This window comes from Buteo buteo, chromosome 22 (genome assembly GCF_964188355.1).
Source record: "Buteo buteo chromosome 22, bButBut1.hap1.1, whole genome shotgun sequence".
Lineage (NCBI taxonomy): Eukaryota > Metazoa > Chordata > Aves > Accipitriformes > Accipitridae > Buteo > Buteo buteo.
Window position 1 is genome coordinate 24,272,996 of NC_134192.1, and position 26,734 is coordinate 24,299,729.

At 58.1% G+C, this 26,734-nt stretch overlaps 1 protein-coding gene across 1 annotated transcript in view; it reads left to right on the forward strand.

Moving 5' to 3' along the window:
• Window positions 1-26,734, forward strand: part of EFNB1 (ephrin B1) — a 56,285-nt gene that overhangs the window by 9,389 nt on the left and 20,162 nt on the right. Inside the window, exon 2 of the mRNA XM_075053838.1 lies at window positions 22,551-22,828. Within this exon, the coding sequence (XP_074909939.1) occupies window positions 22,551-22,828 (278 nt within the window). The remainder of the gene's footprint in view (window positions 1-22,550; window positions 22,829-26,734) is intronic.

The window sequence follows — 26,734 nt, forward strand, 5'->3', positions numbered from 1 at the left end:
GGGGATTAAAGGGAGGAGAGGAGGGGGCGGCTGCGGGGACGGGGGCTGCGGACCCCCTCCCTCGCACGTGCTCGCAGCCCCGCGCGCTCCCGCTCGCTCCGGCACGTTCCCCAGGGCGCGGGGGCCGCGATGCTTGCCCCGGCTGACTCAGGCCCTGCCCGGGGCAGAGGTGCGCTGCGGGGGATGGCCGGGATTAATTTTTGGGCTTCCTCCCTCTGGGCGCGATGGGAAATTTCCACCTGGCTGTGGGCACCGCCCCGTTCCCCCGGCTTGCCGGGCTCTGCCTTGCCCTCCTCTCCTCCTCTGATGTCTTTAATAAATGCTTCATGCAAGAGCGAACCTGGGATCCACTCCCAGCATGGAACTGGGGCTTGGCCAATTAGTCAATTATTTTAGAAGAAGAAATTAAAAAAAAAAAAATCTTCTTTTTTTTTTTTTTTAGGGGAAGGTCTGGCCAATGCGTCAGCCAGCAGCCCTTCTCCTGTGGGAAGCGCTGGGGTGGGGGCGAGCTGGGGGGTCTTTGCACAGCCCCTGCAGTCGCTGAACTCGGGTGTGTGTCCGCCCTCCCCGTGTTGGTGGGACGGGGTGCTGCCCCTTGTACCAAGCAAGAGATGGGGTCCTGGCAGCTGCCTACACTCTGGCTCACTGCCCGTGTCCCCTGCACTCGGTTGTCCCCCCCCAGCATGTCCCTTGTCCCTGGGCAGCCAGGCGGGTGGTCCATGAGCATCCCCTCCAGAGCTGGCACTGGTGCATCCCATTGTTCCCAGCTTCCTTCGCAGCGGGAGGAGGAGGAGAAGATGTTTCCCTAGGAGGTGGGGAAGGGCTGTCCCAGCCCCGTCGGGGGGTGCAGAGCCCCCTTCCCTCTTGCTGGGCAGAGCGGCCGTGCCCCGTGGTCCCCACTGCCTGAGGGGGCCGGGGATTGGGGGGGACCCGGCTGGGCTGGGGTTTCAGGAAGGCGCTTGGAGGTGCGAAGGGCTGGAGGTGGCTGGAATTTCCCCTTCAGCTGTGTTTGGTTTTAAATTTGTATTATTCTTCTTTCGTGTAAATTCCGCGAGGACACGGCCTGGTTGCGCATCCCTGCCGGCGTGTGCTCTCCGGTGGTGCGCCTCCCTCCCCTGCACCCCCGTTAGCGGTGCCTCAGCTGTAGCTAATTGCTGAAATAATTGGGGCAGCAACAGCCTGGCAGGGCAGTGGTGCTGGGCTGGGGTCAGCGGGGGGAGAGGAGAGGAGAGTCCATCATATGGCTGTGCCTCCCAGCCCTCTCCCACCCCTTCGTCCTCCACCGGCACAGCTTTGTGCCTGTTGCTGGTGTTGCTGCACTAGGATAACTTTTTCCTATTTCTTTTTTTCTTTTTTTTTTTTTTTCCCCTATGCCTGAGCTACAGAAAAACTCGTCGTTGGGGATAGGGGATGGAGGAGAGCTGGCTGGCGGGATGCTGGTGGGATGCTGGAGGCTGTCGGCTCGGTGTTCCCTCCCCAGGAGCGATGGGTGCTGGGGCTCGGGGGGTGGCTCTGCAGGGACGGCACAGAATGGTGCACGGGCCCGTCTGCCAGCTTTGTGTCTCGGGCTTTCTTTGCAGAATTAAACTTTGTTCCCAAAAAGGCCAGGAGAGGATGGCACCCCAGGGTAATGGTGGGGAGCAGCCAGTGCCCTTCCAGGGACTGCCTCCATCCTGTGTGGCTGGGGTGGGGGGAGTCCCATGCAAACCCCTTCCCAGGAGCGGCTCCTGATCCCCGGGAGGTTTAACACTTGATGATGCTTTTGATCTCTGCCTTGACTTGGTTGGCAATGGGCGCTGCTTCCCTAATTACCCCCTTCATGTGGGGCTGTGCTGGTTGTTTGTGCTTACCCGGTCTCTCTCTTTCTCTCAAGACAAAAAAAAAAAAAAAATACCCTGGAAGGGTGTGTGCGGGGTGGGGGAGCGCAGCGTGCTTTCCCATACCACGCAGGAATCCTACAGCGCTCTTCATATAGCCCTGGGTGCTCCCACCCACGGCAGGCAGTTTCATGCTCCTTGGCTGGTTTCATAACATCCAGGAGAGGCACGAAAGTCTTCCAAAACCACCTCCCTTTGCTGCGCGTGGAGCCCGTGGGCTTGGGAAAGTGGGGGGGGGTTGCCCCCCTTTAAGGGTGCCAACCAGTCAGTGGGGCTGGGGGTTTTTCGGTCATGCCACCTGGCTGGGAGAGTGCCAGTGCCCACCTAGCATCCCTTCTCGGCTGGATTTTACTCCTGTCGGGGTGCAGGCTGCACGTCATGCCTGGACGCGTTGTGGGACGGTGACGGTGTCAGGGAGGGCGCAGGGACTCCTGCTGCTGTCCCCAGCCAGGGGTGGGCGAGAGCCGCGGGGTCCTCCTGGCTCCTGCCTTCCCAGGCACGGCCCTTTCCTTCTCCTTTTTCCTCTTCGAGCATGGAGGTGCGTGTGTTGAGGATGGAGATGTGTGTTTGAAGATGGAGGCACATGGACCATCTTGCAGTGCTCCCAGGAGTTCCTCCCTGCCTGTAAAGAGGTGTTGGAGGTTTGAGGGACGTCAGGCTTGCAAGTAAAGCATGAACATGCTGCGGCTTCGTACCAGTGCACGGACAGAGCAGAGAAATCTTTGTATTTCTTATCTGAGAGGGCTTTCTCCTTAAGGTACCTATGGGTGCCTGTCCCTGGTGTGCCCAGTTCACCCTGCGTGCCCGAGACCTGGCAGGAGGGACCCTGCCCGTCTGCCCTGCGCCCTCTGATGGGAAAGCCTCCGCTGCCTACTTCTTGTCGGGGAGCGGGGCGAGAATCCTAGTTTATTAAAGAGATTTGTTGATAGTACGAATGGTTTCCTTACACAAGGACGGGGAGCGGGTGACAGATACAAGAGCGGTGGGATAATTGCTTCCAGATGCTGCCTCCCCTCGTCGCCGGAGCCGTGTGTGTTCCAGCACCCTGCCAGCTCCAGCGAGCAAAACCAGGGAGTCAGCCCAAAAAACGGGGCTGACCCGAGCGGTTTCAAACAGCTCAGACTGCGATGGCTCTCGATTTCACCGCATCTTCTGGCAGCCGGAGCGGTCCTGTGTGGATGTGGGAGCAGGCTGGCTCGGGAGCTGTGGCTCTTGGGGTTCTGCGAGCCCCCGAGCTGGGGCTTTATGAGGAACGCTGAGCGCTGCCGGCCTGGGGATGCAATCCGGAATTGGCAGCGCCGGCCGCGTTGTGCGCGGCAGGCGGCTCTCCCGGATCCGTGCCGGAGGAGGCTGCCTCCGCTGCGCCCGGCTTCCCTGCGGCTCGGGATGCTTTTGCTGTAAACACCGCGTTTTTTGGCATCCGGGCTTTCTTGCAGGGAGCATCGTTGCTAGCAATAGATTAATGATTATTTATTGGTTCTTAATGCCAAGTAATGTAAACATCTGGCTAACGCAGCGCACATGTTGCTCGTGCAATGAGACATCTCCGAGTGTTTGGCGTTGGGTTTACGCGCTTTATGAATTAGAAGGCGGCAAATGGTGGGTTGTTTTGATAAACTCCCCTGAAGGTAGAGATTCTTGAAGGGCTTCGCTGCTGACCTTCTTGTTAATTACTGCTCTGCAGCGCCGGGAGGACCAGCTGAAAGGGAGTAATGAAGCGTTGTCATCCGGCGCGCTCAGCCCGGCCAGGGCCCCGTGAGGAAAACGCCTCCTCCCTTTTGCACCGGGGATGTGTGCCTCTCTCTGCATATTTATCGAGCTGCTTCCCCATGCCTGGTAGATCGGAGCCTCAGCTCATAAGACCGATTTTAAGGTTACGGTTCTGACCTTGATTTACACTGGTAGTGGGTGTCGGTGCAGGATTTTTCCCAAGGTAACTGCTATAGAGGTAAATCTAGCTGATAGTAAAGGTGCTGGCCAAGAAAAGGGAGCAAAATGGCTTGCTGGCCTGTTGCTTGCTGATGGACATGGGTTTTACTTCCCCGCCATTTCCCCTGCTTTTGGCCCCAGACAAAGCTTGGTGGGAAGGAGAAAGGAAAATGTGAACGGGGGAAAACTTACTACTCCTGTGATTCCTGTAATGCTTCTGAAGGTGAGAGTTGAGTCACTTTGCTTAGTACTAGCTCAGCAATTCCACCTCGTCCCCGGAGAGTGTCTGAAGTCACGCAGGGAGAAATAATGCTTGGGGTTAAAAATAGACGCTGACAATAGGAAGGGCGGACTGGAAAAGCTCCATGTCAGGGGAGGTGGACGGAGCCCAGTGAAAGGCATCAGGATTACGCTGCACTGCTAGAGCTGGGCTTTAATGGGTTAGACCGAAATTAAACCTCATTTGCACTTGTCATAACCCGGAGCGGATTTCACTCTTGGGCTTGGATGTCAATCAGTCAACCCGGAGAAAGTGCCTCTGTTTTTAAGGGTCTTGCAAAAGTTTGTTAGCGAGGATGCGGTGCTGTCGGGGCCAGGGCTGGGAGGAGAAGGCAGCTCATTAAATCCTAATTGTTTGAGGAGGGCAGGTGGGGCACGGCTTTGGCAGAGGAGAGCCTGGCACGGGATGGAAGTGTTCCAGCTCCTCTGGCATTTTTTAGGACTGATTTGGAGAGGGAGGGACTTCAACTCGATCTGCCAGCTGGGATGCGCAGTCGTGCTGCGCCCAAAGCGCTTTTGTCGAGCTTGTCCCAGTGCCACCAGTAGCCACCTTGCTGGGAGCGGGGCGTGCAGGGTGCTGGGGACGGCGATGGTGCCGAGGAGAGGGTGCTGAGCGGTGCAGGACTGCAAATTCTGCAACCCTTGCCCGAGGCTTTTGTTAAAGCTCATTAAAACCATCTGTGGTTACCGGAGCCTGACCAGAAAACCGGGGCGGCAGCGGAGGCTGGGACAGCCCGAGTCCCCGTCCCCTGTCCCCAACGTTGGGGACACGGCCAGCGCCGTCCCCCCGGGGCAGCCGCCAAGCAGCGGGTGGGAGGAGAGGGGGGGTCACAGCTCCCGCTGGAGCAGGACCAGGAGCGATTCCGGCTTCTCCCTTAGTTTAAAGCTTTTTTCATTCTCTCCTGTTTCTTTCACTCTGGCAGCCCGTTCGGCCCTCTCCACCGCGCGAGATGCTGCGAGTACAATAGGGCTGCGAGGTGGGGCGGGAGGGTGGAAGGAGATGAAAGGGGAAAAGTAAAATTGAAGCATGTCTGGAAGGGCATTTTGATGTAAATGGGACTTTTTGATAGACTTTGAGAGACACCGGCAGAAAGGGCACCGGCCCCCTTCAGCGTGCTGAGCTCCGGGCTCGGCTCTTTCATTTGCTCAGGAAAAGGGCATTTTTTTTTCATCTGTGTTGGGTGCACCCACAGTTCGTACTGGTCCTCCCCGTCCTCATAACCACCCGTGTCCTGGCATGGGGCAGCCCCGTGAGCACATCATCACGAAATCTGATGAACTGGAGAGTCCTGTTCAAAATGGGAAAGCGGTGGCTGAGTCTTGGGAAAGGGAGGTGGCTTCTTGCAACCCAAGCAGGCAATCCATGGGTGGCCGGGAGGGCACGGCTCCATCCCACCTTCCTCCCCCCGGCAGCTCCCACAAAACTTTCCCCTCCCTGGGGAGGGCGCGCGTTTGATCCGCTCTCGTCCTTTTGATCCCAGCCCTTGTCCTTGGCACCGTCTCGGCAGCTCTCCTGCGTTCGTGGAGATGTGGCCTCGCCGTGAGTCATCCTCCTTCCTTTCTGCTGCTTTTTTATTTTTCCCTTTTCCTTCTCCTAAGAGAGCACTTATTAAAAGGAAGCAGCATATTCATCCAGGAAACAAGAGCACAATAAACGCACGGCATTTATAGTTTAAAAGGCGTCTCCGTCGTGGTTGTCGCTGCTGCTTTGACAAGCTGGGAGCGAGAGGCAGCTGCCGGCGGTGGGGGGCCGGGGATGCTCCCCATACGCATCGGACTTGGGGTCCCTGGTCCTGCCCAGCAGCGGGGAGCCCTTGGGGGGGGATCACCGGTCTCCTGTCGGCTTCCCACGTGCTCGTGTGCTTCTGCTTGGCAGCTACTGACCCTGCCAAGGCGAGAGGAGAAGAAATGAGGACAGAGCTGCTCCCCGGAGAGAAGTCTGACAGGTCGGGGGGCTGGGAGGGGAGAAGTTGGAAGGTCGGTCGGAGCTGGCGTCCGCATCCCCGTGCCGTCGCAGGCGATGGGTAGCCCAGGAGGAGACCTGTCACTTCTCATCTCCGTGTTGTCGGCTGAGCCCGTGTCCTCCCTGCACCTCCCCGCTGCCATGTTCGTCTTCCTTGAGTTGTTGTCTTGCGCACCGAGCTGTTGGCAGTCTGAAAATATACTGCCGGTATTAAAACCATCAAAAAACTGAACTGTTAGTCAGTAAAAATGGCAAGGCATTTGCAGGGAAACTTGTTTCTTCTTCTGACAAACTTCTGAGTCAGTCCTTTAATCTCTAATCTAGGTTTATGGTCATCTTTATTGAAATGCTGGGCTCTGCGAAGAGTTGACATGTATGACCATCATAAACCAGGAGTTATGGGAGCCCAGAATTGCCTTGATGGTCCAAGTGTCTGCAGGAAGCATTTTTAAAATCCGTAATCAGGATTTATTGGCCATTGTGGCTGAAACTGTCAGTAGAAAATAAAATAATCAGCCCGGGACTTTTTTTTTTTTTGCCTCTTTGGCATTTGACTCCTTCCACATATTCTTAAATCATTTTGTGTCTTGCCTACATGCTTAATGCCTTTCTAACAGGGGGGCTGCGGGTGAGAGGAGGGGGATGCAGCCCTGGTCGGTGCTGGGCACCCCAGGTCCCATCCCTGGCCAGGAACAGGCTCCCTGTGCCCTCCCGTCCTCCCCATCCTGGGCAGGCTGAACATCTTCTAGTTGGTGTACCACAGCGTGCGGTGTTCGTGGGCACGTCCGTGGCAGCACCGCTGCCGTGGAGGATGTGGACACGGGGGACGTGGAGCAAATACGCCTGCCTGGAGGAGTCTCAGCTGGTTTCTTGCCTGGGGTAGCTGGGTCCTACAAATGTTATGTGCTTTTTGGGTTTATTTCGCTGTTGTTAAAGATGTACGTAATGGGAAACATAAGTTGTGGAAGGGCATCCTCCTTGGGTCGGTCGCGGAAGGGAGCAAAGCAGCTCCTTGTGTCCATTGCTGGGTGGTGGGTATGGAGGCTGTCCTCCTCCTCCTCCTCACTGCTTCGGGGAAACGGAGACTGCCAGGACCTTTACCACTCAAACTATCAATTTCCGTCGAGTTACCACGGTACCGAGACCAGTGCGCAAGGCCAACAGCACATTTTTCTACAAGACAACTAATCTTTGCCAGCGCCGCAGAGGAGCCCGCGCTGCTCCCCGGGTGGCAGGGGCGATGCCGAGCTCTCCTCCCTGGGCTGCGGTGTTAAAGCAGCCCTCAGTGCCCCGTAGCTTCTCCTTGCGAAGGACCTTGGTGTTAAATCTCCTGTTTTCTCTCTTTTGGATAAGCTAAACTGACCCGACCCAACTTTTTTTGTTTTTTTTTTTTTTTTTGCCACTCTTTTTCCAGTCTTGGACTCACTTCTGTGCTTTGCAATTGTTCCCCGTCCATGTCCGATGGGGGCTGTCCAGGCTACGGATGGGCAGTATTGCTCATCCCGGCTATGGATGCACGGTATTGCTCTCGCTGCTGCCTGGCGTTTCCCTGCTCGTGGGTGCAGGATGCATCCCATGGTCCCTGCATCCAGAGCCAAAACTCTGACCCAGCCCTGAGCATCTTCTTGGCCCTTCCCCATTATCTGCAGTTGCCAATTTGCTCTCCACTAACCTGTGACCACAAGCAGCACCCGACGGTGCTGGGTCCTGAGTTAGCCTGAAACAGTCTGCTCAGGTTGATAAATATCTCTGTTTCCATTTTGTTTAACAAATATCTTTTTTAATGGCAAGGGTTTTTGTTAAGCTTTCTGGTATTATCATCATGCTTAATCATGCAGGGTGACTTCTAAAAGTACTTTTTTTAAATGCCAGTTTTTATCCAGGTTTTAAAATTGAAATTCATTTTTTATCCAGAGGCAGGATATAAATGACTCTACTAAAATTAGATTAATCCTAATAAGAATGTCAGTTATCATTTCTGAATACATTAAATTTTTTTTTGAAATTTTACATGCCTCTTTAGCTATAATTGCTAGTGTAATTTCTTACATAGACATGGTGTGTCCTCACGGTTGACAGAAATACTTAATGCAATGTCGACACTGCAGTAAGTTACAAATTAGTGCGTCGCAGTCACTGCAAACATTTTGAACTTTCTCCTTAAGTTAGGAAAAAAAAAAAGAAAAAGCACCTTAAATGGAAAGCAAGGCTAAAATGCGTTTAGCTCGTCGGAGTAAAGCAGGGCGGTTGGAGGCTGGAGCCCTTCAGAAGGGCCTTTCCTGAGCTGGGAGAGGGAGGCAGAAAGCGAAGGGGGAGTGGGGGCGATTTGGGGTCCCAGCGAGCGAGAGCAGGTCGTGGGGTTTGTGTGGAGGGGGGGTGAGTCCTGCCCGTGTCCCGGGGGCTGCAGGGCAGGACTTGGGGCGGTTCTGCAGCAGCACCCCTGCTCACTTGGGATTTTTTTTTGAGGGATGGTAAATAAACCCCCTTTCCTGGTGGATGCCCCGAAACCGTTGCTGCGCGCGTGCAAGGTGAGCGTCTGATCTCTGTTTGCTCTCGCAGCGCCCTGAAAAGCTGGGGCGATGCCGGGGTGGGGGGGGATGATGGGGTGTCAGCACCGGAGTGGGGCAGACCCCGCTGCTGGCAGCATCCCCGCGCACGCAGCGGGCGCTTTGCGATAAACTCCCCGTCGCAATAAAAGGGTTGGCGGCATCGGCCCTCTCTGGCTCCCGGCATGGTGGCATCGCGGGGACGTTGTCCCCAAGCCGGTGGCACGGCGTGCGGCGGGGTGAGGACGGCAGCCGGGAACGCCTGAGCTAGCGGGATTTTGGGGCAAGGCTCTGGGGAATCGCATCTGGCAGCAAAGCGGGAGGGGAGGAAGTGGTTGGGGGGAGACTTGGGTCTCTCCCGCGGCGTCTCGTCAGCTTTCTTCCATGCGCGTGGGTGGCAAGCCGGAGGTTTTCGTCTCGGGGCGGGGGGGAAGGATTCCGAACGCTCCCCGTCCGCGGGCAATCGGGAACTGCCACGCGTTGGGCTGGCGAGGGCGGCCGGGGAGCGAGGTGGCAGGCTGGGTGCTCTGCCCTCCTCCTCCTCCTCCTCCTCCATCCCAGGCCCAAGGGCTGGTTTATTTTTAGGTTTAAAACCCGAGCTTTTCTTAGCGCCTTGTTAAATCTCCGCCTGGGAGCAGGGGCCGTGTGTCCCGGCAGGGTTTTGGGGGGACATCCCTGGGGAAGGGGCCGGAGAGGAGCACCAGTCCCGAGATCTCTGGGTCTGGCAGCATCTGCGACACCCGAGACAGCAGTGGGCTTTCTGGTTCCTCTCCTCCTCCTGTTCCCAGCAGGAGGTTGTACATTTTATTAAAGTTCAGCTGTACGTGTATCTGGCCTAAAAATAAAAGCAAGCATGAGCCAGATCTCTTTCAGCAGGGGGAGAGGTTTAAACCTGACACTCTTGTGTTGTGCTGGCCTCTCTCTCGGCCCCTCTCTCAGCTGCCACCGTGCCGACCAGCCCCGAACTGGGTAAACTGGGAGCAGTGAAGGGGCAGGCACGGGGGAGCACAGGGGGTCCCAGCCCCTTCCAGTGGTGAAGCCTTTAGGAGGGTCTTTCTTTTTGCCGCAGCCTGTAGACGTGTAGAAATCTGGGCCTTTTGCGCCCGAACGGGACCTTTCTGTGAAGAGGGAATGTGGACAGCCCTAGGAAGAGGTTTTGGGGAGAAAGGGGCAGTTTTCTCCCCGGCAGAGTCACATCCAGGAGCATGGCCTGAGGCAGAGGCTGGATTCACGCTTTCTTGCGGAGCTTGCTCACCAGGCTTTGGTGATCGCTCACAGTTGTGCGCAGAAGGAAAAGAGTGTGTGTGTGTGGGGGGAAACAATCTTTTGAGGTCCTATGACTCATCTTTAGCTTTTTCTCCCAGACCTAAACCAGACCCATCCACCCCCGTGGTGTGGGGTGAAGGTCCTGTACGGCCAAGAGCCGCAACGATAGGGCTGACTCAGAGGTGAGGAATACTGCGTGACCTGGTTACTGGGGCAGTGGTTGCACGGCCGTAGTGGACAGCTGTTGGGGTTGTTGTACGCCGGCACTTCGTTATAATGGGGCGGTTAAGAAGGTCTTAATAAGTTACAAGGCGGGCTGCAGTCGAGCGAGTTCCCGGTAATGACACGAGGGCTGAGGGGTTGGTGATTTGCAGCTGCCTGGGAAGATGGCACTTCCAGACCCAGCCAGAATGACAGAACTCGTTTGGCCACATCTGGGAGATCAAAGGGCCCGGCGGTGAGTCACGGCGGCGTGGCGAGGGGTGACGCTGCTCCCCAGGGACCGCGGGGCTGGCAGCCGCCACCGGCACGGCTGGCGAAACCCGGGAGACCTGTTTGGTGCAGGGCAGGGCATCCCGCAGCTGGGCTGTGGGTAACCGTCCGCAGGGTTTTCTCCTCTCCCTGCCCGATTCCTAATGTTGGGATTAATCCTTCAAACCGCAGCATCGCTTCCCCGGGGGCGAACCTAAGCCCCAGCCCTCCCGGGGATCTGCTCACAAGTGGGGTCGGTGCATGGGGGGGCTGTCGCCCAGCCCTCGGTGGGATCTCCGGGGATGGAGATGCGAGCCCTGGCACGTCGTGGGGGGCTCCTGGGTGCCGGGGGAAGGGGCTTCCCGGTGACTTGGCTGAGGCCAGGAGGTCCCTGCTGCTCCCCGTGGCAGCCGTGGGTTTTATTTTTGTGGAAGTCTTCAGAAAAACGAGTGAGGCGACTTGCCTCCTCTCCCTTGCTTCGGAGGCGGCCACGTGGCCGTGCGCGGCTGGCGGAGTGTGAAGCGGGGAGCCGAGAAGTTTGGGGACCCCTCGTGTACCCCTGGGGATGCAGCAGCAGCAACTTGCGGCGCTCGGTGTCGGCCGGGTGCGGGGGCGCGCCCGGCTGCGGTCCCCCAGGGACCCAGGCGCGGGGAGGTGGCTGCTTTGGGGCTCCTGGTTGCAAACTGGGTTTGTGGGGTGCAGGGTTAGCCGGGGTGTCAGGTACGGGGGTGCGGGGAGGAAGGGGCTGCCTCTCGCCCAAGGACTAACCGCAGGCTGTAACTTCATCTCTCGGCGGTTTGCTCTCAGTTCTTCATTTTTCCAACCGAGCTGGAAAACTGGGAGGTGGGAAGTAGGGGGGGTCTTTGGAAAACACCGGAGTTGGTGTCAGGTCTGGTGGGCTGAGCCCCCCCCCCGCCGCTTTCCCCTGTGCCCCCAACCCCGCGTTGTGGAGGGCTGCAGTTTGCCTCCTTTCTGTCCCGGCTGGGGATTAATCTGCATGACAATTAGCGGGGCTTGGCGGGGAGGTCTTGGTCTTGGGTTCCCTGGGCATATTCCTGCCGCTCCCGCTTTCCCTTCCAAGTGGGCGCCCAGCCGCTGCCGCGTCCCCTGCCAAAGTAATTCTTTGCTTTGGAACCGGGAGACAAAATCTCCTCCGTCTTATTTTGGAGGGGTCAGGGAAGGAGTGGGAACCCCGCTGATCCAACCTTGTTCCCTTTTAACCTGCCTCTTCGTCTCTCCCCCTCCCGGCCCCCCGTCCTCCGGATGAGCGGGGCTGCAGCCAGGGCACGAGCGTCCAAACCGAAGCAAAGCCGAAAAACACACGGGGCCGAGCGGGGAACCTGATCCGCTTCCGTTGGATCATTTAATATCTGCAGCATCCAGCGCTTGGGGTTTGGGTTCGTGCCGCTTCTGGTGCCGTCTGGCTTTTGCAGTGCCTGCTGGGGTGCCGGGCTCTGCTCCTTGCTGCTTTCCTGCTTCCTTGGGGTTTTGGTTGGGTTTTTTTTTTTTTTGGGGGGGGGGTGGATGGTGGTGCGGCTGCGGCATCCAGCTGCCAACCTCTGGACGGGCAGCCGGGGCGGAGCAGAAGGTGAGCGCTGCTGCCCACGCCTCGGCCCTCGCCGCCGCTGCCCGCGCCTCATTGTCTCACTTCTCTCTCCATTCCTACGCCAATTAAAGAGCCGCGTTGCCATTCATGGCCCTTATGGTTTTGTTCAGTTGTCTGTCAGCTCTTGTCAAGCCCTGTCCCCTTCCCCTCCCCCGTTTTCAAAAACAAAACCCCTGACAAACCCCCCTTTGAATCCCCTCTTACCTCACTCCCAGCGTGGGGCCCCATTGACGGGAGATGCCGGCGGCGGCGGCGGGGAGACCGCTCCCCACGCCGCCTTTGTGGGCCGCCGGCAGCCCCCCCCGGCCCCCGGCCTCCCCGCTTCTTGCCAGCATTAATTAGATAACTCGGCTCGTCTTTATTTCTCCGAGGGGAGGTGCGGGACGATATTACTTGAGGGAGAAAATATGGCTTTTTTCCTCTTTATTTTCTTGGCCAAGCCCTTGGTTCCATCGCCGGCGGAGTTGCTTATTGTGCTGAAAAATAATGAGTTTGCAGGAGCGCGTGTGGGGCGGGGGGGCGAGCCCGGGGGACCCCCAGTGCTCCTTATTCTGCCCAAACGGTGTCTGCACCCCATGCCGGCGCTGGCGGGAGCCCGGGGTCCCCGGAGCCGCACGCCACCGGCTGCGGAGAGCGCTGCAGGTGGCAGCAGCAGCCTGCGCCAGTGCTCTGGCCCCAATTAAATCTCCTCCAAACTCCCTCAATTACCAGCTTTTTTTTTTTTTTTTACCCCCCCCCCGCCCCTTGCAGGGTTTGGATTAATATCATTTGCTTGCATGGTTTGAGCGCAACATCTGAACGCACGGGGTGCTGCACCGAGGTGGGAAGATGGAAGAGCGCATGGCTGCTCCCATCAGCGCCTGGCTTCTGCGAGGGCTGTGAGCCTTCCTCCTCTTCCTCGGGGCGTTGGGGTGCTCAGCAGCCGTCCCCTTAAGTGGTGGATGAGCATCGGGAGGCATCCTGGCTGAGCCCACGAGGGGACAAAGGAAAACGTCCGCCTTTTGGTGGGTGCTGCCACCCGCCTTTGGCAGGTCTCAGCCCCGGCGTGGCGGCGGGCTGGGGGTCCCAGCTTACCCCCCACCACCCATGCGTGTTTTCTCCAGCCACAGGGGAGGCAGCGAGCATCCAGGCAGGATGCTGCCGAGGTAATTAAAGCCCTGAGATCCCCATCCCGAGGGAGGGGGTGTATCGACAGCGAGCAGGGGGCACCCAGCAGCTCGAAGGCTGGCATGGGACCCCCCCCTCCAGCAAGCCCCGGCACGACAGGACCCTGCGCTGGTGGTTTCTGCAGCAGCTCTGCTATTGCTGGTGCGTTCTCTGGCCTCTGCGGGACGAAGCCTGAAGCCACCCAACCTCTGCTGGGTGTTTGTGGGCGGCTGACGGGCTGTGGTTGGGATGGGGCAGGAGGAGAGGCAGCTGGAAACGTCAACCTGCCGGTCCCTGCCATGGGAAGGGACAGCAGAGCTTTCTCCCCGGGCTCCCTGCCCGGTTGGGTGCGTTGGTGTCCACCCGTGGTCAGCCGGCACCGTGGGTCTCCCACCGTCCATCCTCCTTGGGGCTGGTGGGGAGTCTGGGGCTCGGATGCTCTCCGGCGGCGCGTACCTTCGCCGGTCTCTGATTTCGTGGATGGCTCGAGGAGAAAGCCCTTCCCGCAGCCCTGCCGTGGGCTCTGAGTCACCAGGGCTGGCCCTGGCTGCCGGTGGCCGTGGGACCGGGGACGTCGCCGGCTGCGGTGGCAGGTGCCGGTGACGGGCACCGAGGTGTGGACGGCACCCTGCAGCACCCGTGCATGCTTTCCCGAAGTCTGGCTGCTGAGCCATTTTCTGCAGCATCCTTGATGGCTGGAGCCCTCTTCTGCTTGGTTTTCTTCTTGGTTGGCAATAACCTCGGTGTAACCGCTGCTGGAACCGCCTGGTCCAGAAGCCCTTGGGAGCAGAGCAGACTCCTGAGCTTGGCAGCAGCAAAGCCGGCACAGAGGGCAGAGTCAGACCTGTGGGGATCGTCGTTTTTGCCTGGTGACCCCTGCTAGTTGTTCCTCATCTGGACTTTTCCTGCCGTGGCATCTGGTGCGGGAACAGCAAAAGCAAAATCTGTACGGAGGGACTGCATTGCTGCTTCGTGGGTGGCTTTTTTGGCTGAAGAGCACCTCCGCTAGTGGAAACGTGCTGGGTGGTGGTAGCGGGTGGAGTTTTGAGTCAGCCCTTGCCCAGTGTTGCTCTGGATTTCTTTTTCCCTAGGAGAGGGGTCTGAGCTGGAGGAGGGGAGATCAGGCCCTTCTCCAAGCTGCAGGTGTGCAGCGGGAACTTGGGTTCTCCTCTTGGCTTCCCATTGCGGAAAGACACTGCAGTTGTGTGTGTTTTCACGGTAAAATAGGTTCTCTCTGGTCTTTCTCCATTTGCTAATCAGGTACAACTGGGCCATCCCCCTTTACATTTTGTAAGGGCTTGGTCTTCAGAGTTACAGCAGCGAGTGGGCAACTTCTGAACAAAGCTCGAAGAGGCGTGATGGGATCTCTCCTGCTTCCCACCTGGGGCAGGGATCTCTGCGCTGGGTAAACAAGATGCTCACTCGGCCTTCAGTGATTGAAACTGGTTAGGGAGAGTTGCGGTACGAAGCGTTGAATGTGAGGGTCATGGTTACTAAACCTCTGCGTGAGGCATTGGAGTGGCCTCCTGGCATGACCAAAGCCACCGGCTTCCCTATGGAGAGATGCTGGGAGCTGGGTCAGGGCTGGGGCTGGCACTTGAGCGTGGGCTTGCCTGCACCGTCTTGAGCATCGCACCTCTTTCTGCCCAGAGAGGGGTGTTTTGGTGTCATTTTCCCCCTGCAGCTGGCGTTTCCTTGCCTTCCGCTTAATTTGAACCCCAGCTTGACCGTGACCTGCAGTCGGTCACGGTGCAGAGTTTACCGGGGCTTGAGCATCTTTTAACTTCATCTCAAAAAATGGCATCCCTGGCACCCGGGGGGGGTCACTTTTGGGTGGGTGTGTGTTTTTACCAGCCTGTGATGGGCCTTACAGCTGACATTAAAGCAACAAAAGGGTTTTGGGGAGCAGCAGAGTTAGAAAATGGCATCCTCGTGCTGGGGGGGGTGGTCAGGGTGCGGGTTGCCATGGCGACCCGTTTCTGCCTCACTGATGCGTCGTGTAAATCCGTTTGGAAACGAGAAGGGCCTTTTGTCTTTGGGAGGGTTGAATGGGCCTCATTAAACCCGAGATGTGGAAAAAGGGCCTTAGAGTGCATCTGGGAGGGGAACGGGACGGGACGGCCCCGTGGGGCGGCCGCAGGGGCTCAGCGGAGGCAGTTCCCCCTGCCCGGGGATGGCGAGATGCCGGGGGGGCTGGAAGGTGCCTTTGTGAATAGCTGAAAAGTATCTCTTTGAGCAGCGGAGGTCGAAGGAGCGAAGGAGGTATGAGGCTGTTTTCGGAAAGAGTTACCTGGAATTGCTGGGTTCTGTGCTGACCGCCTCGGCTCCGAAAGGATGCAGCAGAAATAGAAGAGGTCTGCAGAAGGGCAATGAAAATAATTATGCATAGATTAGCAGGGGGGGGAAAAAAAGATCGAAGGCTCTTTTTAGAGGAGACTTAATAATAGAAGAGCACATAAAAGAAGTGGGATCTGAAAGTGTGGGGATTCGCGTGCTCCTATTTACCCTCTCTTGCGGTAACGAATAATTTGACTGAACAAGCGAGAAGGCGACAGATACAGATGGGAGGCAGAGGAGAGCGGGGAACCTTTTTATTCAAGTTGTAATTAACTTCCTTCCGTGGCATATCTTTGTTCCCAAGAATTTAAGGAGAGTCGAAAAGGAGAAAGGGTCCTGTGCCTTCGGGTGCTGGCACTGCTCTGGGAAAGGGCTGTGGATGCTGCTGTTGTACTGGGATGAGGTGGGCCATTGGGTTAAGTATGTAATTTCTCCATTTTAATTGTCCTCGGCTCTTGAGAGGTGCAGTGAGTTGGGTGGTGGGTTGTGGTGTCCCGCAGGGCTGGCTGGGGACCCCCACTGATGTGCCAGTGTCTGCGGGCAGCCCAGCCCAGCCCTGCCTGGGGTATCGCTGGGAAAACCGTCCCCATGAAACGGGATATCTGATGCTCTCGGTTCAAGCTCGCAGGGGACCGTGTGGTTGTCCCTGTCCGACCATGCTGTTTGACTTCAGCCACGGTGCTGTGAAGACATGGCCCAAGTAAGGTCCCAGTATTTGGTACCAGCCCCTTGATGTCTCTTGCTTGGTGAAAATACGGGTTTTGCCGAACGCAGAGGTGGCTGGGCGTCACCGGAGGAGCTTTGGAGCGATGGTCGGAGTGTGAGCTCTGGAGGGACCCCTCTGATGGCTGGAGCGTGACCTGGCTCTGTGGCAATGGGGGGTCTGGAGAACTCTGCCAGGGACAGGATTGATTTCTTCTAGGTGGTGGCCAAGTGTCCTGGGCAGAGGGAGTCCCCTGAACCTGGGCAGCTGCTGTGAAACGGTGGTGTTGTGTCCTAGAAAAGCAAGTAAGAATGAGGCGGAGAGCGGCAGGTGTTTAATTTTATGTGCCGTTGGGCATTGGTGAAGCTCTTGCAGGTTTCAGAAGTGTTTTCCAGGAGAACACACCCAGTTTGCACATGGAGTTTTGGCTTTTTTTTTTACTGGTTCTCTTTACCTTGCGGAGCTGCTGGCCATTTCCCATCCCTTTTCTGGGGTGGTTCCCAGCTGGTGTGAGCTGCGGTGGCTCGTGGGAGCCGTGGTCCTGCTGGGACGACCCATATGCTCTGTTGGTACGGAGAGCTGAGCCAACGTGGCCTTCAGCTGCCCAGGCACCAGGAAGACACGCAGCTCCTGCATACTAGAAAATGCCATATGCACCTCAGTTATCGCTGCCTTCCTCTCGCTCTGCCGGGCATCGGCAGCCTTCCTGCAGCCTTCACTGCCAGAAGTAGATGTCCTGCTTGTACGATACAGTTATTTTTGGATTTCTTTGAAGAAAACAGCATTTAGCATATGTCATCTTGTATGTGTGTCAGCATTAATGCTTTAGAGCATCTTCTCCAAGGAGGAGATTGTTGTTAAATGTTGTTCTGTTTTCTGCAAAGCATGAAATAAGGTGAGGTGCGTCATGTTGCTTGGACATGGGGAAAGGCAATGCTGCCCCAAAGGTTTTGTAGTTCACATGGTGCAAGGAGTGCCTGGGCTCGGGGAGAGAGAGGTTGTTGGAAGTGCGTCAATCCATTCTTTTAAAAAATCGTATTTTCAAGCAATTTACTGGTCATGTTCTCCCTAAGGAAGAGCTGAAGGACTGCTAGCATGTTTGTAAAGGTGCCAGATACCTTATCTGCAGGACACTTGTGTTTGCAGCTATTGCTGTGAACGTGTTAGCTTGTCCACGTTTAACCATGACCCAGTCTGCTAGCCCGTGCATGCCCATGTGGAGAAGAGGAGCCTGCATGGTATGTGTGTGTGTGTGGAGGAGGGAGGTACCATGCCCAACACGAGTCCTGAGCTTGCTCCGACCAAACTTGCACGGTTTTCCTTCTTACCCCTGTGTTCCGGGGCTCCTCGAGCCTCTAGCAGCAGTGGGATGGAGCAGGTCATCCCTGCGCGATGCCCGGCGGGGTCTGCCGGTTTCAGGAACCGCGGTGCTGCCGGAGCAAATTGGCGGGGCTGGTGCCCTGTGGGCCAGCTGGGGAAGCCGTGGGCTTGTGATTTGGCAGGCGGTTTGCCGGGAGCCTCGCCACCCTCCAACGCGGCTGCTCCTCCTTGAAGCCGAGGTGTGAGCTTTTTGGCTGACGGCGTCCCTCTGCCTGTGGTCGTGCCAGGGGTCCCGGTCACCCTCGGTGTGCGCAGGGTCTGTGGCCGACCGTGTCGGGATTGAACCGAAGGAGCAGCCGGCACCGCGGGGCTGGTGTGCACTCACCCGGGGAACGCGCCGGTGCCGTGGTGTGGCTTGAGCTCCTGCCTAGGCACAGCCTGGGGACACGAGGGCTGGGATCCTTCCCTGAACCCTGGGCAGCCCTCCTGTGTATTTCAAGGGATTAGCATCTCTTATTGCCCCATTCCTCTTCCTCTCCCTGCAAACCGCCTCCGTCATGCCAGGGCGGCCGCCTCTGACACTGGGCACCGGTCGAGTCCGTGGCCCTTCCAGCAGGTCCCACTGGTAGCCCCCAGGTCACTCCATCAGGTCTCACTGGAGGTTTTTGGACCCCTGAGGGGAGACTAAGCTTCCCTGCTGGTGAGACGGGGGGCTGCCTGGTCCGCAGGGGGTTGGGGGTCCCCGTCAGTGGCCCCCCAACTCGGGGCAGGGGAGAGGCTGCTCTTTAATCCCATCCCTCTGCTCCGGCATCCCGGCATCCCGCTGCCAACAGAGCTCCCCTTGTTTACCCAACTCGGAGGAATCGGTTTACAAGGCTCACAAATACCCTTTTCACCTTTCCCATCAGAAAACACCTCCCGAAACAATGAGGAAATTGGACGTCGCCACCTGATCGCTCCCAAGGAACCTGCGGGGCCGGGAGCTGGGGGCTGTGGGGGCCGGGAGCCGGGGGCCGGGGGTGCAGCGGCGGGGACGCCTGCCCGGGATGCTCCTCGGCAGCCAGCACGGCTCTGCGGGTGGGCAGCCGCAGGTGCCACCACCCAAAAATCAGCTTGAGGGGCTTTAGGTGATGGAGCTGCCGATAATGGGAGTGGAGGCCAGCGCTCCCCCCGGCAGGCTCTGCTTGGCTGGGTGCAGTTTGCAGCACCCGCAAAAAAATTTATTTTTTTTAAGCTTTAATGGCTGTAGGTAGTCTTTCCCACCACCTTTGGCATCAGGAGGAAGGATGCTGAGATGTTATCTGCGAGCTGAGCCGCCATCCTCCTCCCAAGTGGTGGGAGAGGTGGAGGAGGGTGGTCGGGGGGGAAGGTGCATGCGTGGGGGGACCCCACCGGGTGCCGTGGGTGGTTGGGGTGCTGGGTATGGGCTCACGGGCTTCCACGTGCTGTGCAGGATTCGCCCTGAAAGCACTGGGTGCTCACCAGTGGGGCACTGGTTGTGGGTCCATCGTCCCCCTCCCGTTGCACGGGGTGTGCTGAGCCTGGGCTCGCCGGGGCAGATTGTGGGCAGGGGTCCGCTCGTGTCCCAGGAATGGGGTCGGAAATTGGGCTTTGGGGAGGTTACGGCGCTGAGCAGCAGCTGTCTTCCCTCTTGGTGCCCTGCAGCTCTGCTGGACCCAAATTCAAGTTGTCTAATAGAGTGCGTGTCTGGGGCCGTGTCCCAGAGCATGTTATTATGCAGGTGTCAATCTTAGTTCCAGCGTTAAGGTTGAGTTGAATTTTAATTTTTTCCTTTTTTCCTTCCCCACCTTAAAACGGGGAAATGAAACTGTAAGGTGTGGAGGATACAGCATGTGCTCTGAGGGCACAATGAATTTCTCTATTAATTTAAAAGGAGATCTGTTCATTCTTCCCAGTTAAGATAAATTTGAAGATGTGTCCTTGTAAAGACAAGTCAAGAGTGTAATTCTTTTTTGCCTTCAACGGTCCTTCTGAAGTAAAATTTCTCATACTCAGAACTTGCTGTAATACTGCGTACGGGCAACTTGTGACAATTTTTGGACACTTTTTTCTCTGCTGTTCCTGTGATAAATGTTGCTTTTCACCTTCTGTATTTTAAAGGAGAATTTCCTGGAGAACTGGCTTCTTGCATGATGGGAACCGTTGTCGGTCTTCCCTAGCATGGCCCTCATAAGCCATTGCTTGCAACAAAGCAAAATTTTGGGGGGCAAAAAGTCTCGATGTGTGGTTAAGAGCTCAAGGAGCCCTGAGAGGGGTTTTGAAGGCGTACGCTTTGGGGGTTTATCTTCACTGCTCATGCTGCCCGGCCTCTCGGCTGGGAAACAGCCCTGCTTTTAGAGAAGAGAGGGAGGACGCTAAGGGGGAAATGGTGGAGAAAAAATCAGGGAACTCGGAGGACAAAGGGTAAAATGAGTGTGTGCAGGCAGGAATGCGGTTGGCAGGGAGCAGCGGTCGGAGGGAGCACCCCCAAAAGTGCTGCCTGCTTTGGCTCTGTTGTGCTCGATGTTCGTGTAGATCTGGAAAATGTTCCTGGGCTAATTCCCAGGCAGAAGCTGGGTGCTTCTGAAGCTGCGACTGAGCGTTCGCAGAAGAAACGGGGCTTGTCATTTTATCCTTGAAACAACTAAAATGAACACAGGCCTTCTTTCTGAAGTTTCTGGGATGAAGAAGTGGCAGCAGGCTGTGGTGCTGGGACGTTCTCAGCTCCCCTGGTCGCTTGATGGTTAAAAATCAGCTTGACCTGATCCCAGGCGGCCGTGCCGTCCGCGCGGGCTGGTGTCCCGCAGACCGGTCGGTTTGCGGGTTTTGGCCGAGGAGGTGCGATAGGTCCTCCTGGTACGGAGATGGGGGACGGATAGCAGCCTTCTCCTCCCGCTCCGGCGTTGCAAGACATCTGCCGGACTTGTTTGTGGCTTCCTGTTTGGCATCTCCTGGGCAGGAGGGAGCTGGCAGGGGCCGGAGGAGGGAATTTGAGTCACTGGCGAGTCCTGTGCCAGAAAGCCTCTGACTCAGCCCAACCGTGGAGAAATGAGTGTGGGATCCAGCTGCCTCTCTCTCGGGGTGGGAACCCGTGAGCGGAGCGTGCAAGTGTTCACTTGCGCTGCATGTCTGCGGCCCCGGCGCGGGGAGGGAGGGGCAGGGGCTCCTTCGCATCTCCTGCTGCACGGCTCCCGGGATTGCGGCTCCCGGGATTGCGTCAGGGCTCCGGCTGTGGGTGGGGGGGGGAAGCCTTTATCGCTCCCAAGGCTTTGGAAGCGGCGTGCTGGCTGGGGGCCAGCTGACCTACTTGGTAACGTTCAGGCGAAGCGCGGCTCACCTGCCGGCAGCGCCGGGGATGGAGCCGGGCTCTGCCGTGCCGGCGGCGCGGCATCCCACCTGCGTGTTCAGGGGTTAAGTTTCCTACGAGTTTCCTATTCTTTCGTGAGGCTGTTGCCTTCTTCCAGAAGTCGTGACTTTGGTAAAACTGAATTGCTCCCCGCGAGCTTGCAGGGCGAAGGTGCGGCCGCTGTACCGGTGGTGCCGGGGTTGGGATGATCCCAACTGTCCCTCCCATGGCCACGGTGCTTTTCCGGGTACCGCTGGAGCTGGGGTGGTCGAGGCTGTGCTGCAGCTCAGCAGGGAGGATGGGGCAGATAATCTGAACTCAGCTCCAGCGTTCGGAGCAGCGTGGGTGAAGGGGACCGTACCCCCTGTCCCTGTGCCTTGCCTCCTCTCTTGGGGCTGGGCGAGGGCGAGCACCGGGGCTGCGACCTGGCAGAGAGGTGCAGCTGAATTCTGTCTGTCTGTCTGTCCTGGCCATCCCTCCCGCTGTTACAGCTGGCACCGAGCTCCGGAGCCCTTGCCAAGGGCATCGGGGTATGCGTGGGCTCCGGCTCCGCCTGCCTCCTCCCAGCCCGGCCGGTCGGCGTGCAGATCTGCTGGAGCTCCTGCAGCCGGAGGCCTGGAGCCTGGGCTGCTCAGGCGCTAGTTTCAGCTCCGTGGCTTCTTGCTAAGACTTGTACCAGAGCCACGGAGCAGGTTGGTCTTGTGTGTTTGATCTTCCTTCCGCGGTGCCTCCAGCCCCAGCCGGTGCAGCTGGCTGGGGGGGAGAAGGTGTCCCGTCCCCTCATCCGACGGCTGGGGTGGGATGGGACGGGGACTCGCCGTGTCCGAGAGCAGGAAGGGAAAGCCGCGGACGTGGAGCCTGCTGAAGCACTCGCTTCGGTTTTTGCCATGCCCACGTTACGCGAGGGAGTCGCAGCAGAGATAACTTTGCAGGAACATCCATTCCCACCTTATCTTCCATCAAGAACGCATTACGTTGCCTACATCAAAGTAGATGATCTGCTGCTTCCCTCCTTGTTGCCCTAATCCTCTACTTCATGCTTAAAAAAAAAGTAGTCAGAGTATTGCTCCACAATAATGAAATCTGAATGCTAATTATCAGCATATTGCCTTCCTTCCCTTCGCAATGCCCTGCCTTCCAGCCCCAAATAGCTTTCCTCCCTCCTCGCTCCTCTCCATCCGGTCCTCCCACGCTCCTGGGCACGCCGTTGAGCCTGGCCTGGTAGAAGTTGTCCTGCAGGATGCTTCCCTCCCTTCCATTTAAGGACAGGAATTCCTCGGGGAGCCGGGGCGTGGAAGGGATCCCTCCCTGCGCCCCATTGTCAGGACTTCTCCCCGTGCCTAATTATCGCCTGTCACTGCAGGAAGCTCCTCGCCTGGCCGTCGGGCAGAGCCGCGGCGTCTCCAGCCTGCCCGCTCCGCAGCCCTTTGTGGGAAGACTCCGTTCCCTTTTGGGAGCCAGGCGGGGGTCTGGGAAGGGCGCTCAGCCTTGTCGGGGCAGGAGGGCTGGGGAGCGGGAATGAACCGAGCGAGCCCCTCTTGTTGTTGGTGGGAGCCTACGCTGGCTCCTTGCAGGTGCAGTGACGGTGAAGGAAGAGGAGAGCTGTATTCTGGTGTCAAAAAAGCATCTTGCAGAGGGAAAGCAGCAGAGTTTAAGCACAAAATAAACGGTGTGAAAGCAGGGCTTTGCGGGGGGTGGGACGGGCTGGTGTGGTCCCCGCTTGCCTGCACGTGGCTAACCTCTCGCCCTCCTCTCTTCCAGATTCATGACTGGGAAGGGGCTGGTCATCTACCCGGAGATTGGGGATAAACTGGACATTATCTGCCCCAAGGCGGAGCCGTCCAAGCCTTACGAGTACTACAAGCTGTACCTGGTGAAGAAGGACCAGGCAGATGCCTGCAGCACCGTCATGGACCCCAACGTGCTGGTGACGTGCAACCGGCCCGAGCAGGAGATCCGCTTCACCATCAAGTTTCAGGAGTTCAGCCCCAACTACATGGGCCTGGAGTTCAAGCGGCAGCAGGATTACTTCATCACATGTGAGTTGCCCTCCTCTTCCTCGCCGCCGTCCCTGGCTCGGGGGGGGCGGCAGGGGCCTGGAGAGTGTCGCCAGGCGCTTTGTTCACGACTTGGCCGGTGCAGAGAGCTGACACGTACGGAAAATATTTCCCCACTGGATGAGAGAAGGGGGAGGAATGTGTCACCGGCCGAGCGGGTCACCGGCCTGTATCTGGCTGCTGTACCGTGTCCCCTGCCCTCCCCGCAGCCGGGAGCAGGAGCACGAGCATGTCCCCCCGCTGGGGTCAGCCCTGGCAAGGAGGGGCAGCGTGTGTCTGGAGCACCATCACGCCCGGAGCTTATTTTTTGCTGCCGTCTCTTTGCTGGAGGTGTTGCAGGGCATTTCTCGTAGGGCTTTGCCTTGGGGCTGGGAAGCTTCTGGTGGGGCAGTCAGGGTAAAGAGGAATGGTGATGGAGGAGACGCTCGTCCTCCTACCTGGGTGCTGCCACCAAGAACAGCCCTGGCAGAGGGAAGCTGCTGGCGGTGCCCAGGGCTTGCTGTGGTCTAAATGGCTGTAAAATTTCTGCGTGGCGGCCTGTTCCTCTTATTTCTTGGTACAACGTGATTTTATGGAGGGGAGAGGGAAAGAGGGCTGAATTTTCTTGGAGCCCGTGGTCCGTGCGTGTAGGGGACCATTGCACAGGGATGTATCTGCCTTTGCCGGCTCTGGCAGGATGGAGTGAGGATTCTGGGAAGCTCGACCATCCCTCGGCAGCCAGTCCGGCAGCGCCAGGCACGGTAATGCCCACCAGCTCGCTCTTCCCCTGCTCATCATCTCCTCAGCCTCACCGTTCCCGCCTGGCTCGGTGTGTTGCACATGAACCCACGGCAGAGCAGCCGGCGAAGGGCACGGTGGCCGCGCTGCTCGTCTCTCCCCTCGCCGTCGCATGCCGCGGGCTCGCCGGCCGGCGGCCCGGCGCGGAGGTCAGCTACCTGCGTGGGAGGCGAGCGCCGAGCTGTGGGAGCTGGTGCTTTCCAGTCGGTAAACAACGTATTTTTAGCCTGAAATCTTTGCCCTCGGAGGGGCTGCCGAGGACGTCGCAGGCGGCTGGGGGCAGGAGGTGCTGTGCCGTAGCGCAGTGCCGCGGTGATGCTGCCAGCCTGGATTTCCCCAGCGAGTCCTCCCTGGGGCTGGGGCTGCCTGTGGTTTTGCTGCAGAATAATTTGACTAAACCCGGTGCACGGAAAGCAGCCGGGACGGGCTCCGGCAGGTCAGCCCTGAGCCCACCCTTGCTTCCTTGGGTGATGGCGGGGAGGACCTGGCGCAACAACCCGCTCGGCCTGCTCGGCGTGGCGGTGGTGCCGGCAGAGACCGCGGGCTGCACGGGGCTGAGTCACCGTTTGGCGGGGCCGGTCTCTGCCAAGAGCTGCCATCGCTCGGTCATTCTCGCTGTTGGGATTTGGGGCCATCTGCCTGCTGTCACTCAGGGGGCACAGGTGGGGTCACCAGCTTTGCAGCCGTCAGGGGTGCAGGCGACCCTGGCTGCGAGCCCAGGCGCCGCGGGGATGGGCTGGGAATGCCAAAAGCCCTGGCACAGCTCCCGTGCAGGCTCCCGTCTCCCTTAGCGTGAGTAACCGTGGCCGGTGGCTCTGGGACCCCGAAAGGTCAGCCCTTCTGCTGTCCCTCAGCTGATGCAAGGCTTAATTCAACAGCAAGCTTTCCCTGCAGTGGGCAAAGAGGGGGGAGAGGGGCTGAACGCGCAGCCATGAGTCTGCCTTTTGTATGTCAGGCAAGCATCTTGAAGCACTCGGTCAGCGGCTCCTCCGTGCTCGGGGGTCAAGTTCAAGCAGCGGCACGGTCGTCAAGCTAATGAGGGCTGAAAGCGGGGTCCTGCCTCGCGCCCCGCTGCTATGTCGCCTGGGACCCCCGGGGCTGCAAATAGCCCCCAAAGACAAATACGTTTCCCAGAAGGAGCTCAGGAGCCTAACGAAGCGCTGGGGAGGAGAAACGTGGGGTCCCTCGCATTGCAACGCGGTCCGGCAGGAAGGTGCGGGCAGGGCAGGCAGAGGGATTTACCAGGCTCTGAATTGCACAAGTTTTAAGGAGCTGCTTTGCATTTCACACGAAAGGTCTTGCTTAAGTTAAATCAACTGCCCGTAGCTTTTGGTGGCGTTTTCACAAGCGGCTGACGGCGCGCTGCCGAGTACAAACGTGGCTCCCCAAGGGCCCCCATGGCTTTGAGCCGGTGCCAGCTCCCCTCCGACGCTGCCAGCGCACCTGGGTCACCATTGACTCCGGCTGGCTGCACCTCCGATGGGATGCACAGCCGGGATTTTGCAAGCTGCGCCGTGCCGGCTTTGCGCAGCTTGCAAAATCCTGACTGTGCATCCTGTTGGAGGTTTGGCTAAGGCTTTCAAACTCATTGCGTTTTTGCCCCCTTTTTCGGTATGATTCTGCTGCTGGCAGTGGGAATCTTCTCCCCTATCTAGAAGTTTTCTCTGTATTTGTAATGCAATCCTGCTTTCATCCCAAGGTGGGGGGATCTCTAAAGAGACTGCCATAAAATCCTATTTATCCTCTATTTCCCAGTCTCCTCTTGCAGCCTGTATAGGGCTGGAACAGGGATGCGGTGAGCGGGGTGCTCAGAGCATCCCTGCGGGGTCCCCCCCTCTCTCCTCGGGGGGCCGACAGTGCCCTCTGCCCCCTCCTCGGACCGTTTCTGACTTTAATTTCTCTTGACTCCTCTGCGCTTTGATGCGAGCCCCCTCGGTGCTGGGAGCGAGCGGCCGCTGCCAGCTGAACTTTGGCCCCTGGGTGGGCCGAGGATGCTCCTGTGATCTGGCCGTACCCTCTGCCGAGCAGCCCCAGGAGCTCTTTCTGCCAAGAAATAAAATAGCCAAAAAAACAAAGTCAAAAGTCTCCTGAGCAGACCACCCACGTGTTGTCTTTTTTTTTTGTCTTTTTTTTTTTTTTCCTTTTTTTCCCCTTTCCCCTCCCCTCTCCCCAAGCTTTGCCTTGACGCACAAAAGGGTTTTTTTCTTCCTTTTCATTTGCCGGCGGCCCTAAGCTGGGGGAAGCGATGCTGAAGCGGAGGGGAGCGAGGCAGCAGCGGGACGTGTGCCGCTTGGCCCCCGCCTTCCCCAGGCGGCTGGAAAACCTCCCCGCCGGAGCCGGGGGGCTTCCCGGGGTCTCTCCCCATTCAGGGCTGCTCCCCCCTCCTCGCCCTCGCCTTGGATATGCCAAGCCTTGTTTAGGGCCACTTTTATCATGGAGGGACACGGCCCCAGCCCTCGGCTTAGCAATGAAAAAGGCTTTTGAAAGAGAACGTAACCTCTCCCCATCCTCTCCAAAGCCTTGCACCGAGCCCCTCCGCGCCAGCCCCAGGCTTTCGTTAAAAGCATCTTTTCTCCCGGGGCTGGGCAGGGGAAGGTGATGCTTCTTCCTAAGCCTTTTCATAAAGAATGAGATGCAGCAGCTCCTGCCTGCAGGTCCTTGGTGGAGGATGTGGGTCTCCAGCAGGACATGGGGCACTGTTGCCAGGATGGGGCCCTGAGAGAGCGGAGAAGTTGGGAATTGGGTGTTTTGCTCCGCAGCAGACTTTGGATTCAGGGCAGCCTGTGGCTTCTTCTGCCCTTGGTCTCCTGCGGCTGCCTCCCTGCCTGCCTTTGGTGTCTGGGTGGGAGTCTCCTGTCCCCAGCGTCCCGTCCCCTCCCTGCAAAACCATCGTACGCCGCGGGCAGACAGAGGGAAGCGCACGGTGGTGGCTCTCCCAGGCGGTTCCTCCTGCTGTGCTGCGTGGGAGGTAGGAAGGTGAGGTCCAACAGGAACGAATTCTTGCTTTTTGCCCCAAAAGAAAATCCTTTTAGGGGTTCCTCAGCCAAGCACAAAGCTGTGGGCAGGCTGCTGGAAAGGTTGAGGGGGACTCCAGGGTAGCTTGTATTTGCA